This window comes from Mustelus asterias, chromosome 5 (assembly GCF_964213995.1).
Source record: "Mustelus asterias chromosome 5, sMusAst1.hap1.1, whole genome shotgun sequence".
Lineage (NCBI taxonomy): Eukaryota > Metazoa > Chordata > Chondrichthyes > Carcharhiniformes > Triakidae > Mustelus > Mustelus asterias.
Genome location: NC_135805.1, coordinates 14,965,767 through 14,988,932, shown reverse-complemented (window position 1 = coordinate 14,988,932; position 23,166 = coordinate 14,965,767). Strand labels below are relative to the sequence as shown.

The following is a 23,166-nucleotide window of genomic DNA, read 5'->3' as shown; positions in this document are numbered from 1 at the left end:
GGCAATTAAGGATGGGCAGTTAATGCTGGTCCAGCCACAAACTATGGAAAATTTTCCAAGTGCCCCAAAAAGATCCTGCCACCTTTTTAGATGATTTTTCATCTAGATATCTTTATCTTGATTGCTTTTTCCTGTGTCCCAGTTTGGATTTGTTACCTATAATTTCCTTCAGCTGTACAAACCAATTCAACAAGTTGCATTTATATGGAACACCTTTAACATTGTCTGTATTCTCCGGTGTATGTAATAGATCCCATGGCACTATTTCAAAGAAGACCAGGGGAGTTATCCCTCAATCAATATCACTCAAATACATAAGTAAAGTTTATTTATTCATCACAAGTAGGCTTACATTAACACTGCAATGAAGTTACTGTGATAATCCCCTAGTGGCCATACTCTGGCACCTGTTCGGGTACACTGAGGGAGAATTTAGCATGGCCAATGCACCTAACCAGTACGTCTTTTGGACTGTGGGAGGAAACCCATGCAAACACGGGGAGGACATACAGACTCCGCACAGACAGTGACCCAAGCCAAGAATTGTCTGATCTTTGCCAAGTGTTTTTGGCAACTTAACTGTGCATAGATTCATTGCTGAATTTCCAATTGGAAACTGACTATACTTGTGCACTTGTGTTGTCCTGAGATATTGAAAGGTCTTAATTGCAATTGTTTTTTTTTCCATTCTAACCTTTACTCTTTATACCTCACCATTGCCTTCAACTTTCATAGCTGGCATTCTCTTTCTGACCCCGAGCTTTGCGTTGTATCTCTTTTTCCCCATTGTCAAAACCTGAAAGAAAAATTCAAATCAGGTTATTTGATTTTTGCTGTCTGCATAATTTGCTTTATTTCTTTATAGCTTTTGTAATAGGTATTTTTTTTTTCTTTGCTGTTCCATTAGGTTTAATGTACATGCTATTGAAGCACTTGGTGGATCGCTACAACCTTTACTACGCCTATCTGCCTGCCAAACTTGATAAGAAGATCCACTCAGGAGCAGTGAATCAGGTGGTGGCAGCTCCCATCATGTGCCTGTTATGTCTGCTTTTCTTCTCTACTGTAAGAACTGGTAAGATGTGGCAGTTTTGTGTTCTTTTAATTTCCTGCATCTTCAGTTGTTCCTTCTGCCCATTTCTCTTGTGTCGTCAACATCAGTGGTTAGCACTCTTACCTCCAAGTCATAAGGTTGCGAGTTCAAGTATGCCTCGAACGCAGTCTCAGCTGAACTCCAGTGCAGTGCTTGGTGAGTGCTGCATTGTCAGAGGTGCTATCTTTCAGGTGAGACGTTAAACTGAGGCTCTTTCAGCTGGACTTAAAAGATCCCATAGCACTATTTCAAAGAAGGGCCTTGTGTCCAATATTTTTCCCTCAACCAACATCTATCCTAGACAGATATTCAAAAGCAAAATACTGCAAATATTGGAAATCTGAAATTAAAAACAAAAATCTACTGGGAATATTTAGGTCTGGTAGCATCAGTGGACAGGGAAAGAGTTAACATTTCAGGTTAATGACCCTTCATCAGATGTTCCCATTACCCAACCCATCCAATGCACTCATTTCCTTTCTCCATTCTTTTTTAACCTGAAGTATATTTAAATTATTGTATTACAATAGTTTAGTGGTTACAATTCGGACTGGTGTTATGGGCAGAAGGGGGTTAATTTAAGCAACCCTGATTTCTCCCCTCCACCCGTCTATAAACAGAAGGGTATTTTGATTTCCTTCCCCCTTGAATGGCCATGGCTGGTTAGCTCAGGTGGTTAGAGCATGGTGCTAATAACACTAAGGTCGTGAATTGGATCCCACACCGGCCAAATGGAATTATCTATCCCCGCGCTGCCTTGATTGAGGTATTAGGGCGGCACTGGTTAGCACTGCTGCTCCTCAGCACCAGGGACCCGGGTTCAATTCCCGACTTGGGTCATTGTCTGTGTGGAGTTTGCACATTCTTCCCGTGTCTGTGTGGGTTTCCTCCAGGTGCTCCAGTTTCCCCCCACACTCCAAAGATATGCGGGTTAGGTTGATTGGCCATGCTAAATTTCCCCTTAGCAGGGTAGATATGTGGGGTTATGGGAATAGGGCCTGGGTGGCATTGTGGCCAGTTCAACCTCGAAAGGCCGAATGGCCTCCTTCTGTATTGTAGCGATTCTATTCTATGATTCTTGTCTAAGAACAGTCTTGTGAAGTGCCTTGAGATGATTCAATATGTTAAAGGTACTATATCATTGCAAGTGTTGTTTGTTATTGTTGATGTTGGAGATTCTTTAGAATTTTGTCATTAACCAATCTTCAAAATAAATATATTTTGTATGCAGGATTCTTAGCTGCTACGTCCATGTTTACATTTGTTGTATTGGTGGTCACTATCGTTATCTGCCTTTCTCATGTCTGCTTTGGCCACTTCAAATACCTCAGTGCTCATAACTATAAGGTAAGTCTCTCTTTGTTATCTGGACACTCTGGGATTCTCTTGGGTAACCTTGTGACAGGTGAATGGTCAGGATGTTGACCTGGGCTGTTACTTTTAAGGTCATTGTATAATGGACTAAAGATGATAATTCAGATACAGTAGCTATTAATGAACCTTTGGGTCAGGCACTTGTAATTGTTCAAAACATTCTTGCACCTCATAAATGTGGGTGTAAGTGTATACATTTATTTCCACAAGTCCCTCGCATATGGTCCCAAATTGAGCTCAGGATTCACATGCATTCACTTTTTTATCCTTGAAGGCAAAGCCATCTCAATAGCAGAATAACACACGTTGTATTCCATGGTACAGCCTGCTTGTTATTGTAAAACAGTATATTATTAAGATTTATTGAATGATGCAGAAGGAGATGTAGTGATTTTTTTTGTTACTTCACCCTACTATATATCCCTCTTGCCTTTATTGCCTCGTTGAAGGGTTGTGTGTGTGAATAACGCCCTGCTAGGCTTCCTAAGAATGCTGCTGTAGAAGAATGTTCCATAAGGATTGGGAAAAGTGGCTCACAGGAAGCTGGATCTCCTGTTAAATATTACTTCCTTAAAACATTTTTCCCGAAAATCTTCCTGAAATTGTTAACTCCATGGCCAATTCCACAGATACCTGTGTGAGACCTTGCTTGGTGTAATCCTAGTTATTGGGATTTCTTGACCATCTAATCATGAAAAGTTTCACATTTGAACCTTATTATCACCCCGATAGCTGCTCTAACTTCCCAACTGTCGAGACAATGAGACCAATCATAATGCTGTTGACTGCTACACCATACAGACCTGCTAATTGACCAAGAATCAAACCTGGAACCTTCCAGAATGTGAATCGGGTACTTGTTGCTGCAGAAATGCCCCCAACCCAACCCAACCCCCCCCAAGCATCACCTTTTGAATTTGTGTTCTATCTCATTCTAACCTTGCAGCGTAGAAGTTGTATTTTATATTTTCCCTGGGTTTTTACTACTTTTACCAATTTTTTTTTTATCTCCCTCTGTCCCAATCTTTCTTCCCTTCCCTCCCACAACTGAAAGAATTGTTTCTTATTGGTGTAAAATTCCACGTACTCTGACAACACTCTGCTATTTCACCCCAGTGACCACTCGATACATGTGAACTTGGCGAGTGAAATGCCAGCACTATCTATTTGAACAAAAGGGCATTTTATTGTCTCTCTGTGAAACCTGCCTGTATTTTAGCAGCAGAGAGCCACCAAATGGTGATTAGAATAGGAATACTGACTTGTATATATATTTTGTTGTACTTCCTTGTCCCTGCCTTCCAGCCCAGGCCCACGGAGATCGCTTGTGAGCCATTACTGAGATCAGTTAACACTATGTACTTAAAGTCTCTTAGTTCTGATATTGGTAAGATGAACCTTGGCAGTTTTTTGGGATTAATCGTAGAAGAGTACTGGGGTCAGATAACACCATGCACTTTAAAGGAGGAGGAATTAATTCTCCTGGTTCCAATATTGGTAAGATGATCCTTGCCAGGTTTTTATTTCCACTTGTAGATAATGTAACGGTTGAAAATGTTGATTTTCAGCAACCCTCCACCTCGGCAGATACTATAAGTACGGAGGACGAATCCTGTTACAGGACACTGGTAATTTTCACCACGTGGTGTTTGGGAATTAACTTTGACTAATTTATATCAATCATTCTTGAAGATCATGATCCATAATAATCAAATTGAAAACCTTGATAACTCAATTTGCATGCTGGGGCCTTTTTCTTATCATTTCATTTCACGCTTCTGTAGGTGGGGGAATATCAATTTGGACAACTTGGGTTTGGATGAGGTGTCCAAATTGCGTGAGCTGTATGCAGCTTTCCGGCACTGGCAACACAATTTGTAAAGACTAGGCACTTCAATGTTCTATTCACTGCTTTGTCGTCTTTGAATCTTTGGGCTCAGAAGTATGGAAAGGGCTGGTTTTAGCACTTGACACACTGATGGATAAATGCATTGATGGAACTTGCGATGTGTGCAGACTATGAGAATTTGGCCTTGAGCATTCCAATGTATGTCGCTCACAACACAAAGACAAAAAGAACTGGAAACGCTCATAAATTTGAAGCTGAGGCAAATTCCTAATCTACCACAGCAGCATGTCTCAATTCCAGCCTTAAGAGTCCTTCCTCGTGCATCAATGTGATGTTTCCATTTCACGCACTAGACACCATTTCTAGAAACTAGAATGAAACGACACCAAATTAATTTCATTTCACTTCGAACCCACATTGTCAACCAGAGAGATTGATCCCACCAGACCTGGGTAGATTCAAGCACAGGTTTTTTTAAAAAAAAAGAAATCCAATCCAACCAATTTCTGCCCCATCAAACTTCTCTGAATCTGGATAAAGATAAGTGTAGTCCTCAAGGTGCTAAATTGGGGGAAGGCTAATTACAGCAATATTAGGCAGGAACTGAAGAATGTAGATTGGGGGCAAATCAACATCTGGCGTGTGGGAGGCTTTGAAGTGTAAGTTGATAGGGATTCAGGACCGGCACATTCCTGTAAGGATGAAGGATAAGTATGGCAAGTTTTGAGAACCTTGGATAACGAGAGATATTGTGAGCCGAGAAAAAGGAAGCATTTGTCAAAGCTTGGAGGCTGGGAACACATGAAGCAAGTGTGGAATACAAGGAAAGTAGAAAGAAACTTAAGCAAGGAGTAAGGAGGGCTAAAAGGGGTCACGAAAAAGCATTGGCCAGCAGGATTAAGGAAAATCCCAAGGCTTTTTATACATATATAAAGAGCAAGAGGGTAGCCAGGGAGAGGGTTGGCCCACTCGAGAACAAGGGAGGGAATCTATGCGAGGAGCCAGAGGAAATGGGCAAGGTATTAAATGAGTACTTTGCATCAGTATTCACCAAAGAGAAGGACTTGGTGGATGATGAGTCTGGGAAAGGATGTGTGGATAGTTTGAGTCATGTTGAGATCAAAAAGCAGGTATTGGGGTTCTTGAGTAACATCAAGATTGACAATTCTCCAGGGCCTAATGGGATATACCCCAGAATACTGAGAGAGGCAAGAGAGGAAATTGCTGGGGCCTTGAGAGAAATCTTTGTATCCTCACTGGCTACAGGGGAGGTCCCAGAGGATTGGAGAATAGCCAATGTTATTTGTTTGTTTAAGAAGGATCGCAAGTATAATCCAGGTAATTATAGGCCGGTGAGCCTGACATCAGTGGTAGGGAAATTATTGGAGAGGATTCTTCGAGACAGGATTTATTCCCACTTGGAAATAAATGAACGTATTAGTGAGAGGCAATATGGTTTTGTGAAGGGGAGGTCGTGTCTCACGAACTTAATCGAGTTTTTTGAGGAAGTGACGAAGATGATTGATGAGGGTAGGGCCGTGGATGTTGTCTACATGGACTTCAGTAAGGCCTTTGGCAAGGTCCCTCATGGCAGACTGGTGCAGAAGGTGAAGCATAGGATCAGAGGTGAGCTGGCAAGGTGGATACAAAACTGGCTCGATTAAAGAAGACAGAGGATAGCAGTGGAAAGGTGCGTTTCTGAATGGAGGGCTGTGACAAGTGGTGTTCCTCAGGGATCAGTGCTGGGACCTTTGCTGTTTGTATAAATGATTTGGAGAAAAATGTAACTGGTTTGATCAGTAAGTTTGCGGATGACGCAAAGGTTGGTGGATTTGCGGATAGCGATGAGGACCATCAGAGGATACAGCAGGATATAGATCAGTTGGAGACTTGGGCGGAGAGATGGCAGATGGAGTTTAATCTGGACAAATGTGAGGTAATGCATTTTGAAAGGTCTAATACAGATATCAAATATACAGTAAATGGCAGAACCCTTAGGAGTATTGATAGGCAAAGGGATCTGGGTGTACAGGTACACAGGTCACTGAAAGTGGCAACGCAGGTGGAGAAGGTAGTCAAGAAGACATACGGCATGCTTGCCTTCATCGGCCGGGGCATTGAGTTTAAAAACTGTTTAGTCATGTTGCAGCTTTATAGAACCTTAGTTAGACCACACTTGGAATATAGTGTTCAATTCTGGTTGCCACACTACCAGAAGGATGTGGAGGCTTTGGAGAAGGAACAGAAAAGATTTACCCGGATGTTGTCTGGTATGGAGGGCATTAGTTATGAGGAGAGGTTGGAGAAACTTGGTTTGTTCTCACTGGGGCGACAGAGGTTGAGGGGCGACTTGATAGAAGCCTGCAAGATTATGAGGGGCATAGACAGAGTGGATAGTCAGAAGCTGTTTCCCAGGGTGGAAGAGTCAATTACTAGGGGGCACAGGTTTAAGGTGCGAGGGGCAAGGTTTAAAGGAGATGTACGAGGCAGATGTTTTACACACAGTCGTGGGTGCCTGGAACTCGTTGCCAGGGGAGGTAGTGGAGGCGGATACGGTAGTGACTTTTAAGGGGCGTCTTGACAAATACATGAATAGGATGGGAATAGAGGGATTTGGTCCCCGGAAGGGCAGGGGGTTTTAGTTAAGTCGGGTAGCATGGTCGGTGCAGGCTTGGAGGACCGAAGGGCCTGTTCCTGTGCTGTAATTTTCTTTATAATGATACAAAGAACAAAGTAATGGCAGGAGCCATCAAGCAACAAATTCTCCAATAATCTGCTCAGGGCTACTGAGCGCAACTTCCATCAGAATGACTCCGCTACGGAACACAGCATAATCTAATGCTGAGACGTGGCCACAAGCTGAGTGCCAGGAGGGAGTTGAGAGAAGTTGCCCTCATCTTTAAAGTGCTATTCAATCAATAATGACAACAAGGAGTCCTAACACAACTAAAATAATTGAGGTCAAAGGCAAAGCACTCCACTGGCTGGAGTTCTACCTGACACAAATGAAGATGGTTGTTGAAGGCCAGTTGTCACCACAGTCCAGCGTTTCATTGTAAGAGTTCCTTGAGGAGACATTCTCAGCCCGAACATCTTCAGGTACTTCGCAGATGACCTTGACAGTCACAAGATCAGGAGTAAATCTCTTTAATTTGATTTGATTTATTATTGTCGCATGTATTAGTATACAGTGAGAAGTACTGTTTCTTGCACGCTCTGCAGACAAAACATACCATTCATAGAGTAGGAAACGAGAGCGTGCAGAATGTAATGTTACAGTCATAGCTAGGGTGTAGAGAAAGAGCAACTTAATGCAAGGTAGATCCATTCAAAAGTCAAATGGCAGCAGCAGGGAAGAAGCTGTTGAGTCGGTTGGTACATGACCTCAGACTTTTGTATCTTTTTCCCGATGGAAGAAGGTGGAAGAGTGTATGTCCAGAGTGCGTGGGGTCCTTAATTATGCTGGCTGCTTTTCCGAGGCAGCGAGAAGTGTAGACCAAGTCAGTGGATGGGAGGCTGGTTTGCGTGATGGATTGGGCTACATTCATGACCCTTTGTAGTTTCTTGCGGTCTTGGGCAGAGCAGGAGCCATACCAAGCTGTGATACAACCAGAAAGAATGCTTTCTATGGTACATCTGTAAAAGTTGGTGAGATTCCTAGTTGACATGCCAAGTTTTCTTCGTCTTCTGAGAAAGTAGAGGCGTTGTGTTCGTTGGTAATTTCAGTGTTCATCTCTATTCACACCTTTGATGATGAGGCAGACTATTCCATCATCGTTAGATTCCCTGTTGTTGAGAGGGTCATTGCCTGGCACTTGTGTGGAGTGAATGTTACTTTCCACTTGTCAGCCTAAACCTGGATATTGTCCAGGTCTTGCTGCATTTGGACATGGACTGCTTCAGTTTCTGAAGTCACGAATAGTGAACATTGCACAATAACCAGCAAACATCCCCACTTCTGATCTTATGATAGAAGAAAGGTCATTGATGAAGTAGCTGAAGATGCTTGGGCCTAGGACACTACCCTGAGTAACTCCTGCAATGATGTACTGGAATCTAGGTGACTGACCTCCAACAACCATAACCACCTTCCATTGTGTTCAGTACAACTCCAATCAGTGGAGAGTTTCCCCCCTGATTCCCATCCCCTTGATTCCCATTGACTCCAGTTTTGCTAAAGAAATATTCTGGAGGTTTGGTTGAATGATCTTTGGGGATCAAAGAATATTCAAGTAGCATGGTAGGCGCAGGTATGCTACCGATGGATTTGATTGGCACAGTGGCATATATAGTAAGACTTCTCATGGATGTTTATCTCACCTTCAGATTGATCGTAGTGAAGTGGATGGTGCTGTTGAAACAAATGGACAACGGGAAAGCACTTCATCCCCACCAAAGGTTACAGTAAGTTACCTTTTCATCTGTCACTAGGCACCGCCTGTAACTGCAGCCTTACTGTCACTATTTGTCTTGTTTCAGGGTCTGTGTTTTAGGACTATTGCAGAAAAAGTTCAATTGGTGGCACATTAGCTTCAGAGCTCGGAGTCAGGATTGGGCACCTGCTCGAGACCCATACACGCTTTGTGTGCTATTGAATATTTTTGTGACTTTTAGTTCCACAATTCAGGAACAGATTAATTGTCACTGACAGTGGTACAATATTATACAGCTGTCTCTTTCTCTAGTTTGATATGACAGAGCATTAATTCCTGCTGCTCTATGGTAGAGGTTCCAGCACAGCTTTGTAAAGTTTTCCATTACTCAGAGCAGAATTAGATCTGCTTTTTAAAATAAATGTATTTGTGCCCTGTGTAGTGTGCTGGTCAGAACTTGGGGTGTATAGTTTACAGCACCAAATGAAGTGAATTATCCATGGTCTATATCTTGGCTCTTTTCTCAAACAACCTCTCCTGACTAGCCCTGAATCTTCCCCTACTTAAACTATTTATTCAAATTTATCTTAAATGTTTGCCTTGAATTGTGGCAAAGCAATCAAGCTCAAAGTCTTCTCGACCCCTTCTCCATTCCTTAATATGTTTGCAGCCCATGTCACTGTTTTGTAGGTAGGTGTTTCCCTGTTTAGTGAAACCCTGCATAATTAAAGAGCAACCCTCTGCTTACCTGGTTACAGAGAGGTACTTGAGCTCAGTACAACTCTTATCCATAGTGATATAGTTGAGATTGTTAAGTGGTGTGAGGGATCTGAATCATTTTTCTAATTTGCACTAAAATGTGCAGCAACACAGAACATTGTTAGTTTAACAGAATGCTTCATTTCATGTTTGCTCTTGCTAAAAGAGGTTACTTTGGTGATTCGGGGACCAGGAAGCAATGGATACTCAGTCCACCGTGTGCGTGCCAGTTCTCATGTTTGTATTAGTTCTAATCACATTCCTCTTCGTGAAAAATTTACCATTTGGGGTGGCACAGTGGTTAGCACTGTTGCCTCACAGCTCCAGGTACCCGGGTTCAATTCCCGGTTTGGGTCACTGTCTGTGTGGAGTTCTCCCCGTGTCTGCGTGGGTTTCCTCCGGGTGCTCCGGTTTCCTCCCACACTCCAAAGATGTGCAGGTTAGGTTGATTGGCCATGCTAAATTGCCCCTTAATGTCCTGGGATGCATAGGTTAGAGGGATTATTTTATTTATTAGTGTCACAATTGGGCTTACATTAACACTGCAATGAAGTTACTGTGAAAATCCCCTAGTCGCCACACTCTGATACCTGTTCAGGTACACAGAGGGAGAATTTAGTTTGGCCAATGCATCTAACCAGCACATCTTTCGGACTGTGGGAGGAAACCAGCGCACCCAGAGGAAACCCAAGCAGACAGAGGGAGAACGTGCAAACTCCACACAGTGACCCAAGCTGGGAATTGAACCCAGGTCTCTGGTGCTGTGAGGCAGCAGAGCTAACCACTGTGCCGCCGCTTGGAGGTAAATATGTGGGATGACGGATAGGGCCTGGGTGGGATTGCTGTCAGTGCAAATTCATGGGCTGAATGGCCTCCTTCTGCACTAGGGTTTCTATGATCCTATGTGGGGGTAGGGAAGCACAGTGGTGGAAAAATGTGAAGTGTTTATTTATTATGTGTTCCATAGAGGCTTATCATTGAGCACGGTTAGCTCTTGAGGCAGAGATTATAGCATCATTTAAAAATGAATAAGGTATGGTAAATTTTTAATTCTTGAAAAATCGTGAAGAGGAATGTGATTAGAATGATTACAAACATAAGAATTGGCACGCACACGGTGGGCTGAAAATCCATTTCTTTAATTGGTTTGAATTTACTATTAAAAAAATAGTGAGGCTAATGGTGCACATTGTTATTTATGTTGGTGCGCAATGAAATCCTGAACTTCCTGTTCAAAATGTGCCAATCCTTCATAAACTGTACATAAACAGCATCTTGCATTGCACTCCCCACTCAATTCTGTTGAACAGCATGAAGTTCCTGTACTTCATAGATACAGACTAAGCTCAGCGCAGAAACTTAAGGCTTGTCCATTTTGGTTCACTTATCCATCTTGATGGCTTCTTAAGTCTTAATTATGATCAGGCAGCCACTCTGGCCCAGAAGACCCTTTACAAGTGTGGAGTCTCATTCCTTCAGCTTTAAATGAGTGTTCTTAATTTGCTTTTAATTTGTCTCCTTTTCACTCTCACTCTTAAACCAATTTTTCCTTCCTCTCTTTCATTGACCTTCTGGATCCGATTTGACATTCCTCTAATCCAGCCCTCTGATTTATACTTCCTGGTTCAGACTTTGCTATTCATGAACAATTCTCTAAATTGGTTAAGGAGACTCTCAGTTGCTTGCCATGTTCGCACTGAACACAGTGCCATTTCCATCTCCTTACACAATAGCAAAATACTGCAGTTGCTAAACATCTGAAATAAAAATGTAAAAGCTGGAAATGCTGGGCAGTTAATGTTTCTCTCTCCAGATGCTCACAGACCTGTTGAGCATCTCAAACATTTTCCACTTCCGGCAGCTTGCACCTGCAACAATTCATGGAAATTAAACAGGCAAAGACAAGTTTTTATTCATTTGTGGGACATGGGCATCACTGGCTGGCCAGCATTTATTGCCCATCCCTAGTTGCCCTTGTTCAGAGGGCCGTGGAGAGTCAACCACATTGCTGTGACTCTGGAGTCACATGTAGGCCAGCCAGGTAAGGACAGCAGATTCCCTTCCCTAAAGGACATTAGTGAACCAGATGGGGTTTTTCTGACAATTGACAATGGTTTCATGGCCATCGGGTAGATTCTTAATTCCAGATATTTTTTTATTGAATTCAAATTCCACCACATGCCGTGGCAGGATTCGAACCCTGGTACCCAGAACATGAGCGGAGTTTTTGGGATAATAGCCTGGCGATAATAGCACTAGGCCATTGCCGCCCCTTAAGTCTAGCCATTTCATCATCAGATGCAATAAATTCTACCTCCATGAACTTTCCAAGAACATAAAAATCCTGGCATCGACGGGCTATCAATGCAACATGCTACTTTGGACAGATGGGTGGGTGGGTACAGATGTTTGACTCCCTCTCTGTGCTCTGACTGACTACTTTATAAAATAATGCAATGCTAACCTGTGCTACTTTTCTTATACAGAGATACATTGCCCAGGTATTGCAGGATCCTCAATCGGAGCCCACGGGAGATGATGAGGAGCCGACATCGCAGAAGGATACCAAGGAAGTGACTACTGAAGGAGAGTTTCAGTCCTGCGAAGACAGTCTCATTGAAAACGAGGTTCACCATTAGCGGGATTTGATGAAGAGTTTTTTTTTTAAATGATTCAGACTGCACAGTTTAGGACCTGGGAACTGTGGCACCACTGGTTCGTTGAAACCCCAGACTATAATTACTAACCCATGGTACTGTGTGACCCATACCAGTACGGTGCAATTTGCTAAACTTTTCCTGTATTTGTTTTGCCAACTTGAGGAACATGGCGGAAGTGGAATATGATGGAATGTGCGGGGTTTGTAGAGAAAATAGCTACGCATTTTTACCTGCCCGACTGTAAACATTCAGTCATCATATACATATAGTAGTGGTAGGAAATTTGGCTGCATCTCTAACATTAGTCTAGGAAAACCTTCTACTGACCTGCCACCAGAGTAGAGAATAAACAAGAGAGCCTGATTTACATAAGCACATATACTGTCGCTGGGAAGAGTGGTGGGTGTGAGAGGGAGAATGGCGTTTGATATGCTTCATCTTGTCAGATGGGAGAGAATCAGTGTTACAGAATTCCTGGTGAAATCAATCTTATTCCGATTCAAATCATGTAGACAACTCAGGATGGTAAAACTGGTTGAAAAATTGGAATATTTGTAAGTACGCAGTTTAATTTAAAAGTTTGAAAAGGGATCAGTAGTCGCGATCAAACCGGACCAATTTAAATGTGTTCTTGGTGCCAGCTGTCAGCTATGTGAAAGTGTTAGTTAACGTAGGAGGGGTTGGCCTGTAGAAATCCTGCATTGTCACCCCGGGTTTGAGACCTGTGCTTTCTGCAGCGCCAAACTGCGCTGGGCGTTTTCTGACTTTTGTTTTAAAGCACACTTGCACGCAAATGTAGTTAGAATATAAATTTTAAAAGGCTGTAAAGTTTTCTGCAAAGTGCAGAAAGTAATGGACAAAAAAAATAATTAGTGAATTGTTGGGTCAGCGGGTTACTATGTAGTTCATAGAATCGTCATGAGAAGCTGTCAAAATGAGCAGGGGAGTGCCTGACGATCCCATGCTGAAATTACAGACTTCCTGATCTGTTTATACTTCGGTCATTTTTCGGGATGCTTTGAGCACTGTTGGTAGAGGGTAGGGCACATTGATGATGAACTCATTCCCTATCCAATAGCCTGGTTCTAGTCTGATATGTTCAGGAGGGGTGGGCTGGTGGTGGGGAAGTTGAACCTTCTTCCCGGCGAGTTCAAAGTATTTTAAATTATTTCAGAACTATAACATGTACTGAAGCTTGTGCAGCATTTCCAGTTGACTATTGAGCAAATGTTTCTATCTATCATGGATAGAGCAAACTGAAAAACTAACTGGGCAGCACCGTCAACAGCTGAAACGTTAAATTTACTCTCTCTCGCAAGGTTCGCAGAGACCGAAAAGCAGGTTGTCTGAAAAGGACCAGGACTGAAGGCTGAGTTTGTCAATTCTCCTCTGTTTCCACACTACCGTGAACATAAAAGTTAAGTCACTGCTCGGCTTCTTGGCTAAGATCAAGATGGCGTGCAGTGCCTTACCTTGTCAGCTTGCATCTTGTTTGTCTCTCTTGTGGGGACCATGAATTGAATTCAATTGGAATTTGAAGACACTGCTGTTTGATAGAAGAAGATAACTCTAGATAAAGGAGCTGCTATACTGTAATTTATTAAAAATAACCAGCATTCTCCACCCACTAAAACCAGTAGAGGTGCAGCTTGTCTTGGCGAGAATATCCTCAATCGTGGCTGGAAGTATGGCAGGGAGCCACGTGCAAACTTGGTTATGATCAAGTTGCAACTAAAGAACAATCAGAATTGAAATAGATTACTCCTGCCTTTTACTCCTTCCCCTCTCTGGTGACTGGATTACAGACACAAACATAATTGTATTTAACTCTTCACACCTATCAACTGATGAGGTCATGTTTTACTGACGTCTCAGCTTGCTGACACTACTAGAGACTCCATTCCTCCTTTAAACAGGTTATAAAAAAGGTAAAAGTGAATCCATGTTTTGTTTGTCTGGATGTGCAATGATCCTATATAGCAGGAAATGTAACATTCCTTTATAGCAGGGCCCTAACCCGTTCACCAATTGTACTTTTCCTTCCTGTCGAAATTTCATTTGCAATTTGATCTTGGTGGAAGTGCGCATTATTGTTGAACAATGTTTGCTTTCTTGAATTTATATTAACTACTGTTTGGCCCAAGGGCCTTTTTAAAGTGAGTTGGATGGAGAATTAAACTTTGTGCTCCGTTATACTCGTACAATTTTCTATATACTTGGGGTCAAGGAGGGTGTAATGTCTTTGCTATTTTCAGAATTAACAGAAGAAGCTACATGCTAGTCATTAGGATTTATGTGTTTTTGTAGTTGACTGAAAGACAGTGACTCCCATAATAACTTCTTGAGTAGCAGTTTGGATTGAATTTTGGCCCAGTGCAATCCTAATTAAGTACGGAGTCCATTTTGCCAAGACACCAAGTACTTTGCAAGTTCTGTGCACTCTAAGCTCAAATGGCAGGTCAATTTGTAAACTCTAGTGTTTCTTCCCTACTCAGTTAACCATACAATTTGTAAAACATGGGAACACATGCAAGCCCGTTTTGCACAAGCCATTGGATTTCCATATATGTCATTGTCCCTAGGGGGGCATTTAACAGTGCAATTCCTGCACCCAGTGCATGGTGTGTTGCATTTGGGAGAATATATTTGAGTTCTATATAATGGGAGTAACTGGCATATGTTTGTCTGAAGTGATTTGATAGTACTGTATAACTTTATCATTTACCTAAATTAATTAGAATGTCCTCACCGGAAATTAAATTATTGAGAGTTTCAGACTGTATAATCCTGTTTGTACTGATGAGAAGGATTAGCATCTGAGAACTACTGGCTATTTAACATGCCCTCTATGAACTGACCTTAAATGTTACGTGCTTTCACACATGCCCGAAAATAAGAGTACATCATGGGTTCATTGAAATGCGTTTAAGTAATTGATGTTGTGTTGGGATAGGGTTACATGTACATAGCTGAATGTACTAAAGTGCAAGTATTGTGTATATAATGTAATTAATAGAGATCTGCAAATTGCTTTACATCCGTCCTGTGGTACTGGTGACATCATCTGCAGTAAAGTTATGTAATATTAATAGTTCATACCATTGAAGCAGTCTATTAATGTTCTAGGTACTTGTGTAAGAATTTAAAAGTACTTCAACGCAGGTGCGTCACAGACACAGCATTCCTTGAGCAACTGAACTCAAGTGAATGGAATCTAAATCTAAACCACTTCTGAATTTTCCTATCCAAAAGGGTTAGATGTGCAGTCTGTTTTGCCTGCAATAACTGGGCTAACCTGGTAGAATGAGCAAGCAAGGAATCGTGTAGATAATCCCTAGGCTGATGCTAATACAATAAGGGATTCCCCTCAGATATAGATTTAAGAATTGTTGGAATGAGGTAGAGATACCTTTACCTAATCTATGCTATGCCTAAGTTGGAAGTGCTTGATGCTGTATTTGGGTGCAAAAGAAAAGTTCATTTCTCCAGTACTGGCACCTTTCGTCAATACAATAATGCATAAACGCAATTGATACACACTGTGAATTTATTGCTGTTTGCTAGTTACCATTTCCAAACTCTTGCATAGTATTGTAGATGGATTGTTTCCTTGTAATATAAAAAAACAAACTTAGTATTGCACTTTATTTTATAGAAAGTGTCTGCCTTTCATGGTCAAGAAAGAAGTGGATGATTTCCTGGTTGGCACTGATCCATTGTGAATTAAAGTGATGTTTCCTGTTCACAAAAAGAATGACTCCTTTATCATAATCTGTTCTGAATTCCCATTTGGTTTCTGATGTGTCCCATTCTAATCTCAGAAAGGAATGACCATATTACAACCTTCAAAACGCCCAAGAGATTTTTGGAGCATTTATTATCATATTAAATAAGCTATCAGAAAAGTGTTGTGATCCAGCAAATGCTCATTAGACAATAATGTATTATGTTCGGTAATACAGCACTGTGTTCCTACTTGGGCAGCACAGTAATGTTTCTTTATAATGCTGGCTGTGGTATAAACAGTGTTGTTAGAAGGTGCAACAGAACCTATAAACAATATCTTCATGTAATAGGCTTTATGGTTTCCAAGCTGAAAATACATTGCCTTAATAGCATTCCTCTACTCATCAAGTAAGACATTTGTTAAGAAGTCTACTATATGTCTGCACTGCCAAGTCAGGTACACCTCCTTTTCTTTTGCCCTTTGGATTAAATGGTTCATTATCATTGACACACAGGTTTTTCAAAAATTGGATTTTAAATGACAAGCGACCTCAGCCAAAAAATAATATTCCATGTCCCTTAAATGAAAAGCACAAAGTTTACCCAAGTACATATAGATTAAAAAATGGGCCTCTTACTTTCTAAAAGGAGATATCATATCACCCTGCTGAATGGGAGGCTGGCCCAAATAGAAGGTGGACTATCGGTGAGCTGTTGCTTTTGACTGAACATTGTGTTAGCAACAATTGGCCTCATCTCTCAGCACTAACTCCTTTGCCTCCCAACTCCGTACTCAAATTGAAGGAGAAGAATGGGGAGGGGGTGGGGGTGATGAATAGATGTTTGTGACAGCAGAGAATTGATGAGTGCAACCCAGATGCATCAGACCCCTCTTTAAAACCATAACCGTGTGCATTGAAGTTGCTATTAATGTATTAGTTGCCAGAGATTAATGTAGCTTGGGACTCCAAGAGGTAGATAAAGAAACTTATTTAACTTTTTAATTTATTAATGTATATATTAACAAATTTGAACTGCGCTTTATTTCTATATTACCTGTGAGGTTCTTGTTTGTTCAAGCATCCTCTTTCCCCTCTCAGTCGGATAGGAAAATCTAGTTTGACCAGTTAAGAGTGTGCATGTTTTGGGAGGAAGCATAGATGGGTGAAAAAAGGTGATTCTCAGAATCTCATTACAACAGCATGAATCCAAATGGACTTGATTTCTTGTATGTAGGAGTTGGGTCACTTATACTCACGCTCGTTTGCTTAAAGGATAATGGTATTAAACCTGAACTATTGATGGCTGCAGTTCCTAAAGATCCCCAGATTGCCACCTTCTAGTCTTTTTGTCTTTCACCCTTTTAACTTCTTCCTTTCAAATCTGCTCTATGTAGATAATTTTTCTGAATGAGACGGAGTGCAGGCAAAATATTTGTGGGACTGCCTTTGTGTTTTGCTTGAGCCAATTATTATGAATTCCTCACCTTTTCTCCAGATCAGCCTGTTTAATGTTAAAAGCCTCCCACACCCATCCCCAGGAGGGAAGAGGAAGAATCAATTGAGGTTCTTAATGACACCCCGGGGTGACAGTGGTAATTAGCACTGCTGCCCTCACAGCTCCAGGGACCCGGGTTCGACTCCTGGCTTGGGTCACTGTCTGTGTGGAGTTTGCACATTCTCCTCATGTCTGCGTGGGTTTCCTCCAGGTGCTCCGGTTTCCTCCCACAATCCAAAGATGTGCTGGTTAGGTGAATTGACCATGCTAAATTCTCCCTCAGTAATCCTGAACAGGTGCCAGAGTGTGGCGACTAAGGGATTTTCACAGTAACTTCATTGCAGTGTGAATGTAAGCCTACTTGTGACTAATAAATAAATAAACTTTAAACCGTGACGACAATTCCACTACCGGTGCTGTTAACCAGTGTATTTTTTTTTGGGACACAGCACTGGTATATCTGGGACCAGCTAACTCATTCTGAGCCTAGATGGAATTGCAATGGCAATGCTGTTTGAGGGCTCTGATGCATGTCAGCAGCTTGAGAGAGTGCATTCAATCAAAGTTGAAAGGATAGAAACGTAGAAGATAGGAGCAGGAAGAGGCCATTTGGCCCTTCAAGCCTGCACTGCCATTCATCACAAGCATGGCTGATCATCCAACTGGAATATCATTTTGTAGGGAAAGTGTTTTGTCAGAAAGGGAAAGCTACTGAGATTAACTGGCCGTTTTAGAAACATGCTGTGAAATTTTGCACATCTAAATTCCTGTCCAAGATGGTTTGTAACTTCTTCCTCCCCTATCAGGCCCAGGGTCATGTCATATATTTTATCAGTTTTTTTAAAAATCAGCGTCTCCTGTCAGAATCACTGAAATATAGTTTAGAAAATATTTTACTGACCATGTAACAGCATGCAGATTGTTTACAAGTGTTTAAAAACAAGAAATGCAGAAGTCTAACACTATATTCTGTAGCATAGCACCACTACTTATATGGAAGACAAAGCATAAATTCAATATTTTCCCTTCTTCCCCTAAGTGTTATTTATTGTGTGTCTATGTGTGATATATATATATATTTTATATATATAATAAAATATATATAGTCAGCTATGTGTATGAATGTGTGGGTTGAGTCTAGTACAGTGGGACCTAATAAATTATTATTGCAGTTGTAGCACTCATACTTGCATCTTTTAGTGCAATAGACAGGCGATGTGGTTTGGCGTACCTAAGACGATTATCGTACTAAATTGAACCGCCTTATGCTTTAAGGACACCCCGAGAAATTAGCTGTATTGAGTGGCGTTTTCTCCTTTCTCTATTGCAGCAATGTCAGCTTCCAAATCTGCCAAAGTTCATCACTATTTTGTGAATTTTCCCAAATTGATAGGTTGTTGCTTGTGTCTTCCACAGTATCTGGGCTTTGTTAGCAGTGCTTTGGAAGTGGGGGAGGGGGAGCTTACACGCACTATTGTGTCAGCAAGCTGCTTACAGGAGAAACTGGTTTATTCTTGAAGTATGTTTCTTTAATTCCCAAGATGGACTATTTTCTAGATCCCTGACCATCAGAAATGGGGTGGAGATGCCGGCGTTGGACTGGGGTAAACACAGTAAGAAGTTTAACAACACCAGGTTAAAGTCCAACAGGTTTATTTGGTAGCAAAAGCCACACAAGCTTTCGAGGCTCTGAGCCCCTTCTTCAGGTGAGTGGGAATTCTGTTCACAAACAGAACTTATAAAGACACAGACTCAATTTACATGAATAATGGTTGGAATGCGAATACTTACAACTAATCCAGTCTTTAAGAAACAAAACAATGGGAGTGGAGAGAGCATCAAGACAGGCTAAAAAGATGTGTATTGTCTCCAGACAAGACAGCCAGTGAAACTCTGCAGGTCCACGCAACTGTGGGAGTTACAAATAGTGTGACATAAACCCAATATCCCGGTTGAGGCCGTCCTGGTGTGTGCAGAACTTGGCTATCAGTTTCTGCTCAGCGACTCTGCGCTGTCGTGTGTCGCGAAGGCCGCCTTGGAGAACGCTTACCCGAATATCAGAGGCCGAATGCCCGTGACCGCTGAAGTGCTCCCCAACAGGAAGAGAACAGTCTTGCCTGGTGATTGTCGAGCGGTGTTCATTCATCCGTTGTCGCAGCGTCAGAAATGGGGGCAGGAGTGGCCGGAAGACCTGCCCCAAACCTGCATGGAATTTGCCACAAGCTGCGATGACAAAACTCAGGAATTTCTTCCAAGTGCAGGAGGATCACCTAAAATCCAGAGTGCACTGGATTCCTGGCAGTTGTGTACTTGAAATATAGACTTGGACATACCTTGCTTCCCCGTGCATGCATTGTTGAGTATAGACATGCTTCCCCTCCAAATCTATTGCACAGTAAGACTTGTGCCTACTTGACCTACTTGTAATGCAGTATCTCCTATGTGCAAGTCCTACCTAAATTGCTTGAGAAGTCTTTGCATGTCGGAAAGAACCCTAAACTGATGTCCACAGGTAAGGGTGGAGCAAATAGTCCTGGCATTATAGTGTGCAATTTCTTTTGGTTCTGAATGAGAGAAATTGTCACCCATTGGTATGTGATTTCTGAGTCTTTCCTTCACTCCCAGTACTCTGTTTTTACAGCTATGTTCATCTGCACACAGCTACAAGTGAAAAGAGAGAGAGAGAGACCACAGTACAAAACTGTGCATTTGTAAAGTGAGTCTTGCTCAGAGGTGTCCTAAAGTATGAGAAGTGGAAGTAATGCTAGAAAATTATTTGCTTGGGTCACAACAAGGTGATCTGAAGGAAGCATTCCTTCCTCACCCTGAAAGGATGGATTAACCTTGCCACACCAGAACAGCCAGAGATCTAAACCCGCCACCTTTTTTAACCAACCGGCTCACAAACCCTAAACTGGGCAGGGAGTTCTCCAAATTGACATTTCTTTTGTTTAGCACTGGGCAAAAAAACTCCCAGACCAGTCCAGACCAAAGCTTGATTTTTGGTGGTACCATGGCAACTGAGGCAAATTTTGCCTTATTTGCAAGTTGCAGTCTACACTAAAATCTGTGCCAGTAAGTGCGGTAAAACAGAGCTCTTTGTCCAAGTTCCATTGCCAACCAGATAACACTCAGAATTCCAATGGTAAATGGCACTCCAAACCATGTGTATATGTATTGCAATGCTGTTACTAATAAACAACAGCCATATTGGATGTAGGTAGTATGTTTATATAATAAATGCTAGACCTGTGATATTTGGTTGTATCTGCTGATATGTGCAAACTAGTTGTTTAGTGTAGTTCTGCTATCACTGTTGCTTTTCTCATTTTAAAAGTTAATGTATATTTATTAGTCACAAGTAGGCTTACATTAACACTGTAATGAATTTACTGTGAAAACCCCCTTTCTTTTCAACAGGATTCCAAAACTAGCAGATCTCTGGAGTTGCTCATGAGAAGGCTTTGTTCTGGACCACAAGTGTGGTGATAAACTACATTATCTGCTCTGTCCTTCTAAGCCAGTTACTAACAAACAGATCCAGGCAGTTTATAGTTGCTTAGAGTACCTGAGGTCCATCAAAGGGCATTTAAAATTTCAGGCTGGAGGTTGGTGACTAACTTTCACTATATATTTTATACAAAGGTTGTTTTGCACCTAATAATTTGGTGTGGAATGGGATGTGTGCTGGACATGAGCTGCGTGAACTTTTTACCATTAGAGGAAAAATATGTCCAACCTTTTTGATCAAATTTCAAGGAAATCCAATAAGGGAAATCTTAAAAGATGTCTATGTCACGATCGAATGATTGTGTGTGTCTGATTTCTGATTTGCCATCAACAAGATGGCAAAACAGTACTGATCCAGTACTGTTTTGCCATCTTGTTGAACTTGCAAAGTGTTTAAAGATAAATAGTTTAAAGATAAATTTAAAGATCAGTAAATAGCAAATGTTGTGGGGGGAAAAAAAACAAGGGCTAAACATTTGCTTTCTACAAGTGGGTCTGCCCAACGGCCATTAGTTCCACTTTGATGAGTGTGTTACACAAAGCAAGGCTGAAATATAATTTCTCTCCAGTTATCAATACTCACCCACGTATCAATCCGTTCTTCTAAGCCTCCAATAAACCACTGCCAACTCCACTCGACACGAGGTCTGATTTTTAACCTAAAGTGAGAATTCGGCAGCTGTGGGCCTGAGGTGTGTGCCAATCACCCTATTCTCTGCACCATGAGGTCCCTGCCGGCCTTAGCTTCCAGACTTCACCCACACAAACCCTGCTCAATTGCCAGTTGTAAACCAATGGGTGATGGAGTATCAAGTGACAGGAGGCTGCCAGCCAGAACCAAAGTCATGGTGCCTGGCACTGAGGTCAGAGTGGTATTTGGTGATGGTCTCACAGTCAGGATGAGGGATGGGAAAGGAAGTGGAATCCTGGGCATTTAAACCTTCCTATGGGACCTGAGAAGGAGTGCTCCCCTTGGTGCCACAAATGAAGTTTAAAATGCATTATTAGCGTGGCCTTTTTGGATCTCTGGAAGAGGAGGCAATGTTAGCAGTTTTCCTCACCAGTCTGGAAAACCACCCATTCAAATAGCAATCAGAGCCTGACAGTAATATACATCGAATCAGGAGAAAATGATCAGTTTCTTCACACAGATTAACAGCAGTAGTACACGACCTGCCGGTGGAATTAGATTCCAAAGTAACTTTCAAAAGGAGTGTGGATGTGAATTTGAAAAGGACTAGCTTGCAGGATTATCACTGGGTGGAGCTGGGCGGGCGGGGGAGGTGAAAAGTAAGGTTGAGTGACTAAATTTGGGCAGCTTTTTAAAGGTGCCAATTCCAGCATGATGGGCTGAATGGCAGCATCCTGTTTGATTCTGTACCCAGATGGAGTGGGATGTTGGTATATTGGGCTTCTCACCTGATTTTAAGCGCCTGCCTCCATGGCTGCAGGAATGTGGGGTTAAAATCATCACAAAGGTGTTTAAATTCATGAGTTCATAAGGGGCGGCACGGTGACACAGTGGTTAGCACTGCTACCTCACAGCGCCAGGGACCCGGGTTTGATTCCCGGCTTGGGTCACTGTCTGTGCGGAGTCTGCATGTTCTCCCCATGTCTGTCTGGGTTTCTTCCAGGTGCTCCGGTTTCCTCCCACATTCCAACAGATGTGCTGGTTAGGTGCATTGTCCATGCTAAATTCTCCCTCAGTGTACCCGAACAGGTGCCAGAGTGTGACGAGTAGGGGATTTTCACAGTAACTTTATTGCAGTGTTAATGTAAGCCTACTTGTGACATTAATAAACTTTAAGATATAGAACAAAGAGAACAAAGAAAATTGCAGCACAGGAACAAGCCCTTTAGCCCTCTAAGCCTGCACCAGCCGTGCTGCCCGTCTGAACTAAAACCTAGTCTTCCGAGGACCATAACCCTCCATTCCCAACCTATTCATGTATTTGTCAAGATGCCCTTTAAAAGTCACTATTGTACTACTTCCACTACCACCTCAGCAGCGAGTTCCAGGCACCCACCATCCTCTCTGGAAAAAAAACTTAATACAGGAGCAGAATTAGGCCATTCGGCCCATCAGGTCTGCTCCACTATTTGATCATGGCTGATACGCTCATCCCCATTTTCCTGCCTTCTCCCCATAACCCTTCAACCCATTACCAATTAAAAATCTCTCTAATTCCTCAAATTGTTGCTGAGGAGCTGGTTCTTGTGAACTGCAGTTGAACCAGGGTGCAAACATCAGGGTAAATGAAAAAGGTCTTGTACCAACAGCATTGAAGTGACCCTATCCTGTCCCATCATTGACAATACCTGAAT

General features: G+C 42.1%; 1 protein-coding gene across 2 annotated transcripts in view; it reads left to right on the top strand.

Moving 5' to 3' along the window:
- LOC144493377 (mechanosensitive cation channel TMEM63B-like) overlaps positions 1-14,299 on the top strand; it is an 80,956-nt gene extending 66,657 nt beyond the window's left edge. The window contains exons 14-18 of one of the 2 annotated variants that reach the window (XM_078212205.1): positions 908-1,075; positions 2,325-2,440; positions 4,036-4,095; positions 8,643-8,720; positions 11,935-14,299. In XM_078212205.1, coding sequence (XP_078068331.1) covers positions 908-1,075; positions 2,325-2,440; positions 4,036-4,095; positions 8,643-8,720; positions 11,935-12,087 — 575 coding nt within the window. In that variant the 3' untranslated portion in view covers positions 12,088-14,299. The remainder of the gene's footprint in view (positions 1-907; positions 1,076-2,324; positions 2,441-4,035; positions 4,096-8,642; positions 8,721-11,934) is intronic. The other variant, XM_078212204.1, reaches the window with a different exon arrangement.
- Positions 14,300-23,166: the final 8,867 nt, after the last annotated feature.